Source organism: Solanum lycopersicum, chromosome 3 (genome assembly GCF_036512215.1).
Source record: "Solanum lycopersicum chromosome 3, SLM_r2.1".
Lineage (NCBI taxonomy): Eukaryota > Viridiplantae > Streptophyta > Magnoliopsida > Solanales > Solanaceae > Solanum > Solanum lycopersicum.
The window spans coordinates 10,443,025-10,462,300 of record NC_090802.1 but is presented as its reverse complement, the minus strand read 5'-3'; the positions used below and the strand labels follow the sequence as shown (position 1 = coordinate 10,462,300).

Sequence of the window (19,276 nt, the reverse complement as noted above, 5' to 3'; positions counted from 1 at the left end):
TCGTAATGGTATCCTTCATGTAAAGGAATGATAGACTTAAGGTTGATTGGATGGAAAACTATCACATCAATCCTTAAGAAAGTCACTATGAGCTTCTTGTTGCCATTGTAAGTTAGCCCTAGTGGACCTCTTTGGTACGGTAAATGTGATTGGGTTATGAACTTGATATGGAACCCCTTTATATGAACCTTTAATGTGAATTACTCTATGAGAACAAAGGCTAGAACCGAGTGAGTATGGTAAGGGAAGTATCTCTACTTAAAGGATGAGACAACAGTACAAAGCACACCCTTCATATTCCTTAACCATGTGCTTACATGAGATGTGTCTAAGTTCTACCATTGGCAAGTAGAACACCCTCATCGGAGTAGGTTAGAACTCTGGATTCTATGTATAGCTATCATGGTCTATGTCGGTTATTGCCTATTCTCATCACATGGGATACATACTAGCATTAAAGAAGTTCTAAAAGGTTTATGTGGTGGTATGAGACGCTATCTGGACATTGCACAATAGGCTTTGAAGGTGTTAGTTAGAGTCCCTAGGTCTTATACAAGACCATTATTTGAATGTCCTTAGGTGATGAGTGAGTCTTTAATGAACTAATAAATGCAATGACTTAAGTTAAAAAAGTATGTTAAATGAATAAGTACTTACCTAGAATAGTTAAAGGTTATCTAGTTAAGGTGTGAAGGGGGCATAGGAATGGTCACCTCATATCTTATCTAAATAAGTCTTAAGAATGACTCTAGTTAGGGAAGATGTTGATTATGTGGACATGATCTAAGCCTTAGGTAGTCTTAAAAATTATTTAGGTAGTCTTGAAGAGGTCAATCATGGACGTTATCTTCTTGATTTACTTTAGTAAGTCTTTGTTAGCCTTTGGAAGGAGAATGTCATATTGTCTATGTTTGATGTATTTGTAAGTATGTGTATCTCATTATAAGTGGTCATAAGGATTATTTAGGTGTGCCTAGAGAGGTTGTATGGGAGTTCTCTCTTTGTCTTACTTAAGTGAGTCTTAGGATAGCTTTAGTGAGGGAACTACATGTTAGAGAGTGTCTAAAGTGAAGAGAAGGAACTTGATTGTAATAGTGAATTGACGTTACTGTAAAGTGGGTTTAAAAATATGCTAAATTGCTTAAATGTTATCTTATGTGTTTCTAAGGTGTTAAATGTTATTCTTATGATTATTATATGATTTTTAAATGAAAAAGATGCATATTTCTAATAAATGTCTTCATGATTTTATGCATAATGTCATACTTAGTAAAAGTGGTTGTGCTAATTTCATGTTTTTATCTATTTGTATAGTGATTGGTAGGTGAGGAGCATTTGGGAAGCAAGACTTAAATCGTAGCATCATTCAAGTGAAGTTGAAGTATGTCCTCATTTGACTCGAGGGCATAGATGTCTTTTATGGCTTTTGTTTCAAAGCATTGTAATAGACTAAGTATTTATATATTTTGAAGTATGGGTTGTGTCCCAAGTATTCTCGTGTCTAAGCTTTGATGAGATTGAGACTTAGTATTTCTTATGACTTTTATATGAAAGAGTTTTTAAAGACTTATAGAATGTTTATGAAAAAATTTATTTTCGCACTACTTTTCATATGTTTATATGCGATGGACGATAAATAAGGGTTTGTACAAGACCTCCGAGAGCTCAAGTATGCCGGTTCCATTTCAAAAATGTCATATCTTCCAGGGTGTGGTTTTGGGATGTGAAAGTATCATCACATAGCTCATGGTGATGATTTTATGTTAAAAAATATCCCAAATAGAAGTAAAGAGTATTTTATATACATCCTTGAGTTGGAATCTTTTATTTATGAAGCTTTAACACATGTAAATCTTTTGTTGTTGCTTTTGTAATGTGTTGAGTTGAAATGAGTACTCTTCAAGTCTTATCAGTTTTTTTATTTATGTTTTCATTTTTCCTTGCATACTCGTACGTTCAATGAATTGATGTCATTCGTCCTATATAATTTTATAATTTAAATACAGGTGTTCAGGGTCATCAACAGGTGCTTCATTGATACCACTTGCACTCCAGCTAGCTTTAGTGAGCCTCATTACTTTTCGGACGGCTTCACACTTATTTTTACCTTTTAAAGTTTTTGAAAGTTATGTACCGAACTATCTTAGTATTAGAGGTTTCTTAGATAGTTAGAGTTAAGGAGACTCTCATTTTCCGCCTTTTGTTAAGATGTCTTGAGATCTTGAGATGGTTACTTATATCTTGTTAAGTATTTCTAGATATTTGTTTGAGTTAACTTTCAATTGATACTTTAACGTATAATTATGTATTTGGAGTTCCCATTTTTAATTTAAGACTTCCACTAATTGTTTAGTCAGGTCCAGTGTTCGCTTGGGAATCAGCGATGGTTTTGGAATGTTCGCCACATTCAGGGTGTAGGCTTGAGGTGTGATAGACAAACTTGGTATTAGAGCACAAAGTTAAAGTGTCCTAGGGCTTCTGTATGTAGAGTCCTTCTTATCAGTGTGAAGCACACCACATCTATAATCAGGAGGCTACGACATTTAGGAATATTTCCCTTCTACTCTTGTTCATGCAATAAAGTTCAACTCTATAAATGTTTCTTCTAACTCATGCTTACACATGTCTTTTCACATTATGTCTTCTCGAAGAGTTTTTCATAGACATCCTGCTAGGAAAAATATTAATCCTCAAGCTTAAGAAGCTCTTAATGCACTAAATGTGCAAACCCCTCACAGAGATATCACTAACGCTGAGTTCAAAAATGTTATCCCGACGTTGACTCATGTTATGGTAAACTAGGCTGGTGAACAAAGAGTGGGTCATTAGAATATGCTTAATACATTGAGAATCCATCAGTTTTTTAGGATGAGTTCCAGAGTTCACAGGGTCGAATATCTCTAAGGATCCAAAGAAATTTGTATAACACTTTAGAAAATGTTAGACCTTATATGTTCTGCTGATGAAGAATGTGTGGATTTAGATTCATATCAGCTTAAATGTATTGCTATGATATGGTATGATCAATGAAACAAGAACAGGGTAAAGGGGGCACCACCTTTGAGTTGGGTTATGTTTCAAGATGTTTTATTGGGGCACTTCTTTCCTCGAGAGTTAAGGAAAGCCAAGGTAAGAGAGTTTCTGAATAAGAAGTAGGAGTCTATAATTGTGCAAGAGTACAACCTCAAGTTCACACAGCTATCTCGCTATGCTTCAGAAATGGTGGCTAATATTAGGAGCAAGATAAGTTTGTTTATGTTTGGGTTATCCCGCTTATCGAATATGAAAGGTAAGACAAATATATTTATAGGAGACATGGAAATAGCCAGCTCATGATTCATGTGCAACAGGTTGAGGAAGACAAGTTGAAAAAAAGGTAAGAGTTTTGTAGTAAGAGGGTTAGATAGAAAATCATGAGTGTTTCCAGCAGAAGATTGTAAATCGATCATCCTTTCAAATAAAGTCAATCCAGTCTTCCCCATCATCTCCTAGTTCACCTACACCAAAGAACAAGAATGATTACAAGAACCAGAATTCCCAGAATTTCAGAGCTTGACCTACTCAGTCTTAGGGTAGCGTGGAACAAGGGGCTACTTGGACCCGCACAGTTGCTAAGTGAGGTTTGAACCACCAATGAGCGTGTCGTGATGGTTCCAATGATTTCTTTAAATGTGGTCAAAAGGGTCATTTATGAGAGAGTGCCCATATTCTTCTTCATTGGCTCCGGTAGCCAAAGTTGTTTACGGGGAGCTACTTCAGGAACAAGAGGAGGAGCCAATCGTTATATGTTATAACTAGTGGCCAGGATCAGGAAAAGTCACCAAACATTGTCATTTGTATGCTTTAAGTATTTACTTTTGAGGTTTATGTCTTACTTGATACATGTTATATTTTGTGACTCTTTAGGTGGCCATGAAGTTCGACAGTTTTCCTGAACAACTCCTTGAGCCCTTAAGTGTTTTTTACATTTGTTGGTGATCCTATTTTAGAGTAAAGAGTCTATTGTGTATTATACCATCTCTGTCCATCATAGGGAAACCATGATAGATGTTATTATACCATCTCTGTCAACATACTGCTTACACAACTTTACTAATTCTTGCTTTCTTTCAGCCTCCAAATGTATGTTCACTCGTGTTTCCTTCACGATTTCCTCATCTCCTAAATGACAACCTCTGTTTCATTTATATTGGGCTTTTTCTGACTTTCAACTTGCTCAATCTCATGTTGTAGATTTTCATGCATCATGCTTTCATCATACTCTTTGTGATCTTGTTCATCGTTTTCACCTTGCTCGGTGGATTCATTACATCTCATAACCGTTGAACGAGGTTTTTTTATTAATATAAGTGCTGAAAAGTGAAAAAGTAAGTAAAAATAAATAGATATTTAAACTAGCGTGAAAATTTTAATGAAAAACAAAAACTTTTTATTTCAAATCATTCTAGCTTTTAGAAGAGGCAAGCAACAAAAGGTTAGGCATGATTCAAGCCTCAATTTGATCATGCAAATTTTAAAATTAAGACTACTTTTCCACACTACCAGGACTCTGGATGAAACATGGACAAGTTGATGGTCCAATTCTGCAAAATTTCTCCAGGTTCAGCATCACGAATGGTCAACTTGTTGAGATTTATCTCTTGCTATTCTCCAGTCATGTCTATGAATAGATTGCCTATTCCTTCTACGATGTCATCGGCGCCAACTTGATCTGGAATCAAAGCTTGTTCTGGTACGAAGATTGTATCTGTGGCCTTTTGCTGAGGCAGGCTCGTATTCAAGACTGTTGGTGCCTCTCTAATGCTTCAGTTGGATTGGCTCAACTAGGCATTGGACTTGGGTCGAAGTCCACTCTTTGGCTGATAACCATACTTCAACATCACTGACGCAACCATTTTTGCGGCCTTTGACAATTTTGCATCGGTTGACTCTCCTTCCTCTTTGGCTCTTATGGATTGCATGATCTCCAAATTATGGAAAGGGGCTCCGTCTAACTCATCGGTGATTGGGATAGAATTAACAGAATGAATAGGATGACTGAGCTCTCCATGGGTGGTAACTTCTGTGCGACCCCATTCAAACTTCACACACCGATGGAGAGTGAAAGAAACCGCTCTTGCCATATAAACCCATGGTCTTCCCAACAATAGGTTGTAGTTGGATGATACATCCATCACTTGAAATAGAATGGGGAATTCAGCATGCTCTATTTGTAATGTGAGATAGATCTCTCCGATGACACTTCTTTGCGCTCCATAAAAAACTCTAACTTTCAACACGACTCTCCCATATTTCTCTCGTACTAACACCTAAATATCTTAGAGTGGTGAAAGGATAGATATTGCATCCCGAACCACCATCGTTTAAGACTCGACACAATCTTATCACAACATTTGACTACAATGTGAAGCGCTTTATTGTGACCAGTCCCTTCTGCAGGATACTCATCATCGTGGAAAGAGATCTTCTTAGCTTCCACTATTCTTCCAATCGTTGTAGCTAAGGTTTCACTTGTGGTCTCTTTTGGAATAATTACTCCACTTAACACCTCCATCAAAGAATTCCTATAAGATTCAGAACTCATAAGAAGAGACCAAATGGATATGTGTGCTGGCATTTTCTTCAGCTGTTCTTTGACCAAAGTCTTTAGACTGCATCTTCTTCCAAAATTTTGCAGCTTCAGCATCAATAACATTCTTTTTTTTATTTTTTTCTTTTTCGATAACTCTTTGATTTATATCTTTTGGGGCATAACATTTACTTGACCTAGTCATTCCTTGAGCCATGGCAGTGTCAATTGTAATGCCCTTGACACCTTTTTGATAGTCCCAAGGGACTGATTTGGTATCATACTCAGCCTTTCTAGCAATTAGAGTAGTCACTACAACTCTTGGGAGATACGTTTGGACAGTCAGAGGTTCCCTTAGTTGAACAGTGATAATAGGTTGTGTTGTAGATATCATGGCGTCTACTCCAACCATGTCTGGACAGTTAGGGACCTCGTATTCTTCCTCCAGACTAACCATGTTCACTTCTCGATTCTCATGGTTTGGAAAGGGATTGTTGTTCACATTCAGAGGTGTTAGAGTGCATTTGATTACTTCTCTCCGGATCACAGACTCGACCTGGTTCTTCAAACAATAATAATATGCTCTGTCGTGCCCTTGGACTCCTGAGTGGTAAGCGCATCGCTTGTTTCCATCAAAATTATGAGGGATTGGATTAGAAAGTTTCCCTTCAATTGGTTGCAGCACTCCCCCTGTCCTCAACCTTTCAACCAATTGAACATAAGGTTCAACAATGGGTGCTAAGCACGATTATTTCTAGCTTCGGGATTTGGACGTAGTCTTGGTGCATATGCTGGTCTTTTTTGGTGGATTGCTTCTTAGACAAAGATATATTGTTTTGGAGGATTTTGGTATGCTGGTGCTCGGGTTGGATTACAGTTTAGTTGGGTATTATATACTGGGTGTGGGGTATAGGAAGTATGTCCACCAATTTGGAGATTTTTAGGGTATCAATGGGATGGTACTCCTCGTTGGTAGGTGACAGCTGAAACATCCTCCCTTTTATTCTTAATGCCGATAATGGCGCCCAATTGTATGTATCTACTTGCAGCCTGCAATGCGACCATTGATTGAATCTTTTCCAGATTTAACACCCTCTTCTATAAAGTCCCCCATCTTTACCAGTTCTGCGAACTTCTGGCCCATCATTGACATCATCTTGTGAAAGTAGACATCTTTTTGATCTCGAATAAAGTACTTTGAGAGCTCCCTCTCATCTAGTGGCGGTTTCACCCTTGCAGCTTTAATTCTCCAACGACGCACATATTCCTAGAAATTCTCAGATGGCTTCTTCAGTATATTAGTCAATGAGAATATGTCATTAGTAATTTCAATATTGAATCTGAAATGAGTCATGAAGTCCTTGGCCATTTCCTGCTAGTCACGCCACTTGCGAGGGTCTTGGCGGGTGTACTAGGTCAATGCTTCTCCAAAGAGACTCCGGATGAACAACTTCATTCTTAACTTCTCATTTCTTCCCACACCAACCACCTTGTCACAACATGCCCTTAAATGCACGTGAGGGTCACCTTTTCTATCAAAAATGTCAAACATTGGTGGTTTGTACCCTACTGGAATGTCAATGTCTGGGTGGATGGACAAGTCATCATAATCTAGACCCTCCATTCCTCTAGTAACTTGCAAGCTTTTCAATGCCTTCCTTACACCCTGAAGCTGGGCATTTATTGACGCTTCCTCTTTGAGATGTGCATCTTTCTCCATTTCTGCGTATTGATCGACCTCATACGGGACATTAATAGCTGCTAGAATTGTAAAAGTAGGAGCTCCAGTGGAATATTCGGGTGGAACATGTGTCTCATAGGGAGCGGCAACATGTGGCCCAAGTATGCCGCATTGTAGGTTTGGTGGGTTCGCAATTAGAAAGGTCGGGAAAAAACCTGATCGTAGTTGGAGAAGCTGGAGAAACTCAACCATGAACAAGAGCATCTTGAGTCAGTTTTGTCTGATTTGGTAAGTTGGTAGAAGGCAAGTCATCCATTCAGAAATAGATAGGTGTATTGAAAGTAGGAAAAGTAGTCACCGATAGTTTGGCCAAGTATCGCCCTTAACGTAATCTTCCCTCAAGATCTCGAGTTCTTATTCCATATGAGCCATCTTTTACTCATTTTGGATGTCAAGTACACTTTGAGAACTTTCGGCGTCCTCGATAGGAAATATTATATTTGCGGCAATGTTGATTTCGTCTTTGTCGGTCATTTTTCCTTTTGGTCGAAGATTGTATCATAAGTCAGCCAGTTTGCAAGTTGACACAAATCAACATTCTCTTTTGGGGATAAATAAAGAAAACAAAACAAAAAGGAAACCATATTAGTTTGGGAAATACTGAAAGATGTACCAAACAAGCAAATGTAACACATATATATGACAAATTGGCGACATTTAAAACGCGTCCTAATGTAGAACCTCTTTTTGCCTGAGGCAGTCCTACATTGTAATAAATTTGATAATAAATTATCCATTTAAACAAATTTTAGATTTTGTAGCAAACATAACTTCATTGATTAAGGTAGTCTTGGAAGTTACATCGCGATAGGAAATAAAAAACCTAAGAAATGAAAGTACGGGGGCCATAAGGAATACAAGAGAAATAGGCCACATGGAAATTTGAAGAGCTTATGAAAAAAAGGTTCAAAGAAGAAATATGAATCTACGGCCAGGTTGGAGAATTATCACCATTATCGTCCCCGTCATAAAATGGCAATGGGTGGTATTCAAGAGATTCGTCGATCTTCCATTAGTAGTTCCTAGGATCTTCATCAAATAATATGACACCATATTTTGAGAGAGTGTCTTCTATTGTTGGGGTAGGTTCATCCTCCATATGCATGAATCCTCCATCTTTAGGGTCATACAAGTTAGATTCATGCTTTGAGTATTCTTTTGGGTCCTCCTCGATCTCTTCATTTGGTCTATCATCAACTGCTTATATGAGATGGTCGATAGACCCTGGGGTCACCTGTTGATACATAGTTGTACTGATGTGCATGAAGTTTAATAGCTCCGTGCCAATTTGATTTGACCTTTGAGTGTTTGTGAATCCTGAAATTCCTTCATAGCTAGGTCTAGCGAGAATTCCTCCCATCATAAACCAAGTATAATATTCAGGTGTGCACCGTGATTCAACCCCCATGTCTGAGTCATGAATACCACACCATTCTTGTACCAAAGCAGAGATCCTTTTAATTGGGATTCTTCCTTCATAATCGACCTCTATCAATGCCATATTTGACCATAGAGGAACGCCCTGGGTAATCCCAAACTGTCGGAGAAGACTTAGAGGTGCGTAAGGATGAATGCCTTCCAAAACCAATTAACTCAATGAAATAGCCTGTTTAGGTCTCAACAAAGCTCGGCCATGGACCCATGGTAGATTCCATTGAATACGGTTCCCTGTGAGGTGGGTCAGGAAAATACGCCAACCTTTATTTAGGGCATCCCACATGCTCAATCTCATCACATAACTTCTGATCTTGTTTTGTGAGGCTGATTCAGTGCCATTTTCTGCTCGTCTTTGATAAAAGTGCTCAAGCTCCCAAATCTGCAACAACAGGTTACTTTCGTTGAAATTACCATATCCTCTAGAGCAGAGGGATAATTATCGAAAGATTTCTGCCAAGATCATGGGTACCATGGTCACTCTAACAAGTTCCCTAAACATGAAGATGACCATAGGCAGTAAGTTGATGTCAAAACAACCTCTTTTCTTAGGGAAGATCATAATACCTAAAAAAGACATCACGAAAATAATATCCCTTAACCTTTCCCAATCAATCCTAGGGATGAAAAATTCCTGTTAGAACATATCATAACTTTCTCAGCGGCCAAACCTTTTAAACAGATAGTCTAACTTGACCCATCCCCCGTCAACTCTTCTAAGCATAGGCCTACCCTTAAACCCAAGGAATGGAGAAAATTGTTTCCCGATGTAGTGCGCGGGGCCAAGGGTTCTCATCCAGCCAATGCTAAATCCGCAATTTGACTTATTTCCTCCAGGGTTGGTGTGACTTCAAAATCTGCGAACTGGAAAGTCATTGTTGTTGGCTGCCAAAATTATATCAATAGCGTAATGAGTGACTTGTTTGCCTCCACATCCAATAGATCAATTAATGACCCTAAGTGTGGCATGATCTCAGATCCGTATGCCACTCTGATGTTGCCCCACCATTCTTTTAAAGTTCGAGGGAACTCATTCATCATCTGGATGTTAGGAATGTTTTGATTGATTTGCATATGAAAGAATGGGTAAATGGTAGGATGACTTTATTTGCTCCATACCAGTTAAGTGTTTAAACCTAGGTAATTTACATCAATTTCACACAAAGCTTATGTCAGCAAGTTTTAAAGAAGAAACTCTTTGACATTTGGGTGGTTTCCTAAGTGCAACAACAATACCGTATACTGTCTTGCCTAAGGTGATGCAACATGACCTATTCTAAGAGTAAGATTATTTTCCTAAATGATTGAGAGTAGGACAAAGTAATTACGAGAAAGTGCACTATCTTAATCGCTCCAACTCTAAACTAAGGAATCCAAAGAGAGTTTCGGAGGAGTGCAGGAACACCCCTAGCGTGTACAGTGTGTACGTGTACGGCCAAGACTCGATAGAATGTGCAAATGAAAGTGTATAGAAAGCAGTAACAATTAGTGTTTTAAAATAAATAAGGAACACAAGTTTGAATTTCACTTGCGACCTTTAAATCAAAGCAATCTATAAAACAATAAGCTGTAAATAAACACATAATCGTACAAGTTTTTCCTAAAATGAATTTTTATAAGGTTAAAACCTAGATAAGATCCCCAGCAGAGTTGCCAAGCTGTCGTACCCTACTTTCGAATCGACCGAGACAATTTACAACATAATATGGCTGACACTATAATTTTTGGAAAAAATTTTTGTTTTAGAATCGGCATCTAAATTTTCAGGTATAATATTAGGAAAACCATTTTTATGTGAATGTAAACTCTATTTTTTTTATTTGCGAAGCCAGTGAGATTCTGAGTACGACTTTTGGTTACTTGAGGGAAAGGTGTTTAGCACCCCTCAGAGTCTATCCGAAAACAGTCCTTAAACTCAATTTAGAAAAATACGATTTGAAAACTTGTTTATTATTTGATTCAAAAAATGATAAGTTAGTTAGTTTAAAAAAATACAAGGTACGACATATATATGTCTTATAAAATAGATTTAATAGTAGTATTTCTATTATATGGTAAAAATAAATAAATAAATAATTGTACTTAAATGTATGATAAATTTATATATAAACAAATATAATCGTATCATAATAAACTTGTATTAAAAAATATAGAAGTTAAATTTGTGAAAATTAGTCACCTTAGTAAGATGTGAAAATAAAAATATAATAGTAGTTGGGTGAAATATGTACTAATATGTGATGTGCAATGAAAATATATGGCATAGAGTTTTCGAAATAAATCATACTAGGTGTTTAAAATATTACGTAGAGTTTGTGATCTTAAATATATTTATTATTAAGTGTTGTATGTAAGTCTGTTTAAAACATATGAATAATTATTATTTTTGTTTAAATGTAGAGATAAGTTAACAATAGATTAAATTCAAAACAATACGCGTAAAATTGTAGGAATTTATAAATTATAAAATAAATAAATAATATGTAGTAGATAAAAATAATAGATTATGTAGAGAGAAGTATAGAATATATACCTTTATATGTATGACATATACATGTATGTACCTCGTTTTTGGACTTGTTGGTTATATAAAACCTTGAAATAGTATGTTAAGGGATTAGGATATTTAAGGCAATATTTGATTTAAAAATAAAGAGTAACCAATATATGTTATAACGGGGTGATAAAAAAGGCTTAACTATGGGGACTAATTTTATAACTAAAATTTTTATGCCATTTTGTAACAAATATTAATTTTACATATGAGGACTTATTGAAACAAAACCCTTCCTAGAAGGTGGCTGCATATATTAGTTACTCCACTAATATTTGTAAATTGTAACTTTTAAGTTCTAAGTTGCGATTAGATTTTATTTGAATAAATTTGAAGGCTTTATTCAAGTTCTTTTATACAACTATTGACTTGCATTTTAATTTTAATATATACATACATATTTACATATATACTAAACTAACTTCAAAATACTTAATTTAAAAGTCGAAACTTGACATTTAAAATTTAAATTACTTTAAATATTTAAAATACAAATTTGAACTTCTCAAATTTGAAATTTGAAACTTAAAACTTGAAACTTGAACCTTGAACCTTGAAATTTGAAAGTTAAATTTTAAATTTGAAAATTTAAGCATTATTTATTAGCTAAAAACATATAATTTCAAAATACAAATAAATAAGTATATAAAAAATAAAAAAATATCCCGTCCCATCCCGTCCCCCGAAACCCCGTCTCATCTTGTATATATAGTGGGACAGGATGGGACATACTTTTGTCCCCCCAATCTCGCAACCGGTCAAATCCCCCAAGCGCCGTCCCCTAATCCATGTCCCCTTGCCATCCCTAACTCGAATAATCAAGTTTCATATGTTGAGTTTAAAGATGAGTACGTATTTCTAATGTTTGAATAATTTCACTCATCTATTCCTTACATTTAGTTGGGTATATGTTTATATCTATTGTGGTCCTTTCGGTTCAGTTATTTGTTATTAAGCTATTTTACATATTCGTTCATTTAATGTATTGATGTCATTCGACCTATGTCTTTTGTGATGCAAATTTAAACACTTAGGATTCTAAACAGGAGTTTCGTTTGAGATCACTTTATCTGCTTTTCACCTTTAGCTTTCGTAGGACTCCATCTTTTATGAGCTTTTAGAAGTATATTTATTATTGAGGTGTCATGGGTCTTGTCTTGGTACTTGTCTTTATACAGTAGAGCCTTCATAGATAGATAACTTTGCTGAGCCTTTTGATTTCGTGGTTTTATTTAAAACATATATTTTATACTCAATATATTCAAAGATATTTGAGATTCACCTGTCCCTACACTTATCTTTATATAATAGAAGTTTCATACAAAGACAGTTTTAGAGATTCTTTCAATTTCAGAGGTTTTATTTAAAACTTATATATTGTACTCAATACATTCTCAGATATTTAAGATTCATTAAGTAGTTCTTAAACATTTCTATCAGCTTGATGTGTGTGTATGTTTGAGTTATTTTTTCGCTTGTAGTCAGTCAAGATGAGAATTCTTTCGGAAATCGACGATATTTCTTGATAGTTCTTGAATGTCGTACACATTCAGGTTGTAGGCAGTGACGGAGCTAGAATTTTATCTGAGGGGTGTCAAAATATTAAAAAATAAAATCGTGTAGAAGTCAAGGAGTGTCAATATGTAATATATATACATAAAAAAATAATTTTATTCTAGCTACATAGTGTAATTTTCCGATAAAGGGGTGTCGATCAACCCTCCTTAACTATGTGTGGCTCCGCCATTGGTTGTAGGTCCGAATCATGACATGCACTTTATATTATCTTCTTCAATATTTTCTTCTTTCAACTGATTATGTAAATAATATTTCTATCAGCTTGATGTGTGTGTATGTTTGAGTTATTTTTCAGCTTGTAGTCAGTCAAGATGAGAATTCTTTCGGAAATCGACGATATTTCTTGATAGTTCTTGAATGTCGTACACATTCAGGTTGTAGGCAGTGACAGAGCTAGAATTTTATCTGAGGGGTGTCAAAATATTAAAAAATAAAATCGTGTAGAAGTTAAGGAGTGTCAATATGTAATATATATACATAAAAAAATAATTTTATTCTAGCTACATAGTGTAATTTTCCGATAAAGGGGTGTCGATCAACACTCCTTAACTATGTGTGGCTCCGCCATTGGTTGTATGTCCGAATCATGACATGCACTTTATTTTATCTTCTTCAATATTTTCTTCTTTCAACTGATTTATGTAAATAATAATAACAATGTCGTCAATATTAGTGGAATCTTCTTTCATGAGAAAAATCATGAATTTCTCATGTGTATATTCACTTGCTTTTGAAGTTCCTTTAATTTTCACACGACTTGAATAAATATCAACATTAATATAATCGACTGTGTCGTAGAATCTAATAATATGATCAAACCCTCACATATGTAAATAGATAACTTGTGTACTATCAAATGGTACGTAGCAGATTAAATAATCCTCCTGCATTTGAATAACCAACAATTCCTTAATAATATTGATTAAATATAACAAATTTATGTCCCTATTGAATATCTTCACCTAAAAATGAAAATATTAGTTTGCCTACACATTAATTAAAAGAAAGAATGAAAATATTAGTTTGCCTACACATAAATTAAAAGAAACAAAATACTATCTCATGAAATAGTAACAACATAATATATATAGGAAAAAGTTTGAAATATATTCGAATTTTGATTGAAATTGTTGTAATACTATCGAACTTTATAAAATACCTTTTATCATCCCGCACTATTTAATAGTGTATTTAGTGATATATATGTGGTCACGTAAATATTATAAATATTGCATCATTATAAATAGTAACGTGTCCATGTGAGCACATATATACCATTAAAAAACACTATTAAATAAATACAGAAGATAAAAGATTCTTTAAATATAAGTTCGATATTGTAACAACATTTCAACTAAAATTGAAGTATTATTCATACTCTTTTTCCTAATATATAAGTGCATCAATTGCTTGTTTGCATTAAGACACAATACTTTCTAACCAGTTTAATGTGATTCAAATCAAACTCTTTTTTTTTTATATTACGTGAACTCCCAATCAATTAGCCTTACTTGCATCAATCTTAATTGTATTAAAGTGCTTATGCTATTCAATTTTATTTAAGTTAATTTCTATTAAAAAAATTAAAAATTGGAGGGAGGAATAGTATCTATCTAACAAAATAATAATTAACTTTATTACTATATAGATATTTCGTACATATAAACTAAAAGTGGTTCGACAATGTACGATAGTAGTAATTGCCAACAACTAATAAACCTTAATTTAGTACTCCACATGAAATAAATAAATATACCTTTGAAAAATCCGAAACATATGTTTATTGTAATTAAACTAAAATTGGACTGTCTTACTGGATATTGTCTAAAAGAATCATTGTTAAAAGAAAAAACCTTAATGCACATTAATCTATGAATAAACTCAACGGAAATGAGTTAAAATTATCTCTGAACTATGTGAAATAGATCACTTATACTCTTCATTACATTTTGGGATAAAAATGCCCCAGTTGTTATCCTAAGAGACCACATATACCCTCAACAGTTAACGCCCATTTTTCTATTGACTTGGTAAGCAATGTGAAACTAATCCTTCCACCTAAGCATCGTCAACTAGGATTCACTACAAAAGAGCTAGACCTTTAGCAGCGACAATAGTCGCCACAAAAGTCCAAAAATCGTAAAAAATTTTAACATTGAATTCTAATTTTGTGTTCTTTTCTTCATTGTTTTTAAAAACACAAAAATGATATCGATTAAGTTGGAGTTTGAAGACACTGTATGTCTCATTTTTATGTTATATGTAAAGGTATAAAATATATAATGATGCATTATATAGTAGGAGATGTGAATCGAGAAGTAATTTTCATAATTTTCGTAATAATATTGGGTGTTTTTAATATTGATAGTGCAAGTTATTTATTTAAGAAAATTATGTTGTAATAGAAAATTAATTATCATATTTTTTTTGTTGAAAAAATAGATTTTACTAATGAATGGTTGTTGGAGCCTTAGTTGTCACTAAAAATCACTCATAACCTTTAGTGTCAATATTTTGGGATATTGTGACAACTTTGTCTCCACTAAAGGTCAAGTTTTTTCGTAGTGAATCTTAGTTGGCAATACTTAGGTGGAGGAATTAGTCCCATGTGGCATGTTACATCACTAAAAAATTGGTGCATTAACGCTTGAGGATAGTTTTGGTCTCCTAGGATAACGGCGGGGTTTTTTTGATCCCAAAATTTAATAGAGGGTATAGATGATCTATTTCGCATAGTTCAGAGGCAATTTTAACCTTTTCTGTAAACTCAATTATTTAACTATAAACACAGATTTGTGATTAAATTATATATTCTCTTAGCATTTTATTAGAATAAACCAATTACCTATCTCTTGCTCAAGGTAATTGTATTATTTGATTAATCTCAATACAAGTAACATATATTTTATGTTTTAATCTACTATAAGTTTGTGATTTTCAATTCATGATTATTATAGTTACTCGTTTATATTTTGCCTTGATTAATGAACGATCGGAGAGCTAGGAAGGAGTTTGTCACTTGGATGGTTAGTTTTTTCTATATGAATTTTTGAGATTTTTTTTTTTTTGAGACTCAAATTATTATATATTTTCTCCGTCTCATTTTATGTGGCACTTTTCGCATTTTGAGATTCAAACAAGTATATTTTTGACTAGAAGTTTTTCATAGATCCTTGTAACATTTTGAATTATCAATTATTGTGACTTATAGTACTCTTTACGTTGTTTACAAATATATAAATTTTATTTGAAAAACTTAAAAATTTCATACGCAAATGTCCTGTCTTTGACTCTCAAAAAATAAAAAGTGCCACATAAAATAAAATGAGACAGATAAAGTATTAATTTTAAAATTTATTTTTCTTAGTTATACTAATATGAGCATTGCAACTTACCGTACTTTCCATATTAACTTAAAAGAGAATAGCAAGTTATGTTAGTTCTTAGTTGAAATATATGAATTTTTTTTGGCACGAATAGAAACGTGTAGTTTTATCAATTAATTTATTTGAAAAGGTAAGGAAACAATATATTAAGTACATTTCTTTCCGCTATTCTATATATAGAGAGATATTAGATATTATCTGGTTCTTAATTTTTTAGTACTTTTTTTTTTCTTTTTGAAATTTTCTGTCTGTGTAATATATTAAATTAATACGACTTTTTGACAAAATTTTGATAAGGTTGAGATAATTTAGTGTTGTAACTCATTTTTGTGGATTAATGGATAATCATAATTCCTTCATTAATTTTCTTATTTATGTGTACTAATGTTGTCGATAATGTGGTCATCCTTTATTGGTAGTAATATTGTTGATAAGGTGGTCAAATGGATGAGCATAACTCCTAATTTTATTTCCTCCATAATGGATAGTAATTCTCAAGGTTTAATGCAACGTTTATGACACCCTTTGGTATTCCTCAATATAATCCTATAAATAGTGGTGTTGAGAATAATATTGATACGCTTGAAAGAAAGAAAGAAAGAAAGAAAGCTTATATTGTTCCTTTATTGTCTTATATTCTTCTTCTCTTCTTCTTTTGCTCTTAAGTTTTATACAACGTTAACAACACGAGCGTTTCAAGGTTGAACAACATTTCTTGTGAGTTGTGAGGTATCCATTTATAATCTAATGTAAAATTATCTATATTATTGATTAATTTTTAATGAAAAGACTTTATATAACAAGTTTCTTAAAAGTTATTTTTATTACTTGTGAGGCATAATATTAATTTAGGTTGTATGCTAATTTTACTTTGATGAAAAAAAAGGTTTTGCTACTTACTTATTTATTCATTGTCTATTTAACTCTAATTTAATTACTTTTTATGATAGTTTTCATGTCGAAATTATCAAAGCTTGAGTTCGTGGCACTTGACCTTTCTGGAAATAATTACTTGTCATGGGTACTCGATGCTGAAATTCACCTTGACGCTAGAGGTCTTGGTGTCACTATTACAAATTGTAATACAACATCGAGTCAGGACAAAGTGAAGACAATGATTTTCCTTCGTCATCATCTGAATGAAGGATTGAAGGTTGAATACCTTACAGTGAAAGATTCACTTGACTTGTGGACTAGTTTGAAGGAAAGGTATGACCACCTTAAGGCAACGGTATTGCCAAGGGCCTGTTATGAATGGATTCACTTACGGTTACAGAATTTTAAAACTATATGTGAATATATTTCTGTTGTATACAAAATTACTTCCCAATTGAAATTATGTGGGGAAAATATAAAAGATGAGGACATGTTAGAAAAAACTCTCATAACTTTTCATGCCTCAACTTTGGTATTAAAGCAGCAATACGGTGAAAGGGGATTTAAAAAGTATTCTGCGTTGATCTCATGCCTTCTTGTGGCTGAGCAACATAATACTCTTTTATTGAAAAATCATGAGGTCCGTCCTATGGTAACTGCTCCGTTACCGAAAGCAAATGAGGTTGAAGCACATGACCAGTCTGAAAGAAGACAAAATAAAAATCAAGGTCAAAATAATATGTGTGGACGTGACAATGGCAGAGGACGATATAATAATCGTCGTGGTGGTGGTCGCCACAAAAGGGAGAACAATATGGGTTCTCAAAGCAATCCTTCAAGAGGCAATTGTCATCGTTGTGGCATGAAAGGGCATTGGAAGAAGGAATGCCGAGCAACTGAGCATTTTGTTAGGCTTTATCAAGATTCTTTAAAAAGAAAAGAAAATAAATATGGTGCATCTTCTTCTAATGCTCGGGTGGAGTGACACTTGCCTTGTAAAAATGATGCCAAGGCAGAGCCTTCACAAAAATATGATGTCAATATTGAAGAAAATTTGGCTTTAAAAGATGATGATTTTGATGACCTTGATGATATTAATCACTTGGAAGTTGAAGACTTCTCTGGAGATCAAAACTAATGTTTGATCATTTGATTGGGAAAAATAATTATGTTATTTTATTATGTGCTTTTAATTGTTATATTTTTTCTTATGTTATTTTTATATTCACAAAAATAAGTAATCTTATTTTCATGCAAAGTTGTTGATTTTTCATATTTCTTATGATGTACTTTTATTTTATGAATATAAATAAAATTCTCCAATCTTCAATTGGTTCAAGATGAGAAATGGAGAAATGTGTCTTCTTGATAGTGCCACAACTCACACTTTTTTAAGAGATAGGAAATAATTCTCTAATTTTATTATGAAAAAGGCTTATGTTAATACAATATCTGGTAGGGCAAAATTAATTGAGGGCTCTGGAAGAGCGGTCTTACTACTACCTAGGGAAACGATATTAAATATTTAAAATGCATTGTATTGTAGTAAGTCTCAAAGAAACTTATTAAGTTTAAATGTTATTCGCTAAAATGGCTATCATGTTGAGACTACCAATGAAAGAAAGGTTGAATACCTTTATATTACTATAGTAAAATTTGGGCAAAAATATGTGCATGAAAAATTAACCCCATTTTGTTCTGGATTGTGCCATACAAATATTAATATGGTTGAATCACATGTCATAGTAAATAAAGGATTTACTAATCCTAATGATTTTATTATTTGGCATGACCGTTTGCGTCATCCCGATTAAAATATGATGCGCAAAATTATTGAGAATCCACATGGGCATACTTTGAAAAATCAGAAAATTCTTAAATCAAAGAAATTCTCTTGTGCTGCTTGTTCTCAAGGAAAATTGGTTATTAAACCATCAACAGCTAAGGTTGGGATTGAATCCCCTTCATTTCTGAAACGTATACAGGGTGATATATGTGGGTCAATTCACCCTCCATGTGGGCCATTTAAATATTATATGATCTTGATAGATGCATCAACAAGATTGTCACATGTGTGCTTATTATCAACTCGCAATATGGATTTTGCGAGGTTGTGAGCTCAAAGAATAAGATTAAGA

The 19,276-nt window shown here is 33.8% G+C and overlaps 1 protein-coding gene across 1 annotated transcript; it reads left to right on the top strand.

Annotated features, from left to right (window-relative positions):
* The first annotated feature begins 17,217 nt into the window (after positions 1-17,217).
* LOC101246320 (uncharacterized) lies at positions 17,218-18,123 on the top strand. Its single transcript, XM_004234677.1, has one exon. The coding sequence runs from the start codon at positions 17,218-17,220 to the stop codon at positions 18,121-18,123; it is 906 nt and encodes a 301-aa protein (XP_004234725.1).
* Positions 18,124-19,276: the final 1,153 nt, after the last annotated feature.

Coding starts and splice junctions, on each gene's coding strand:
- LOC101246320 (XM_004234677.1), top strand. CDS start 17,218: ATGTCGAAATTATCAAAGCTTGAGTTCGTGGCACTTGACCTTTCTGGA.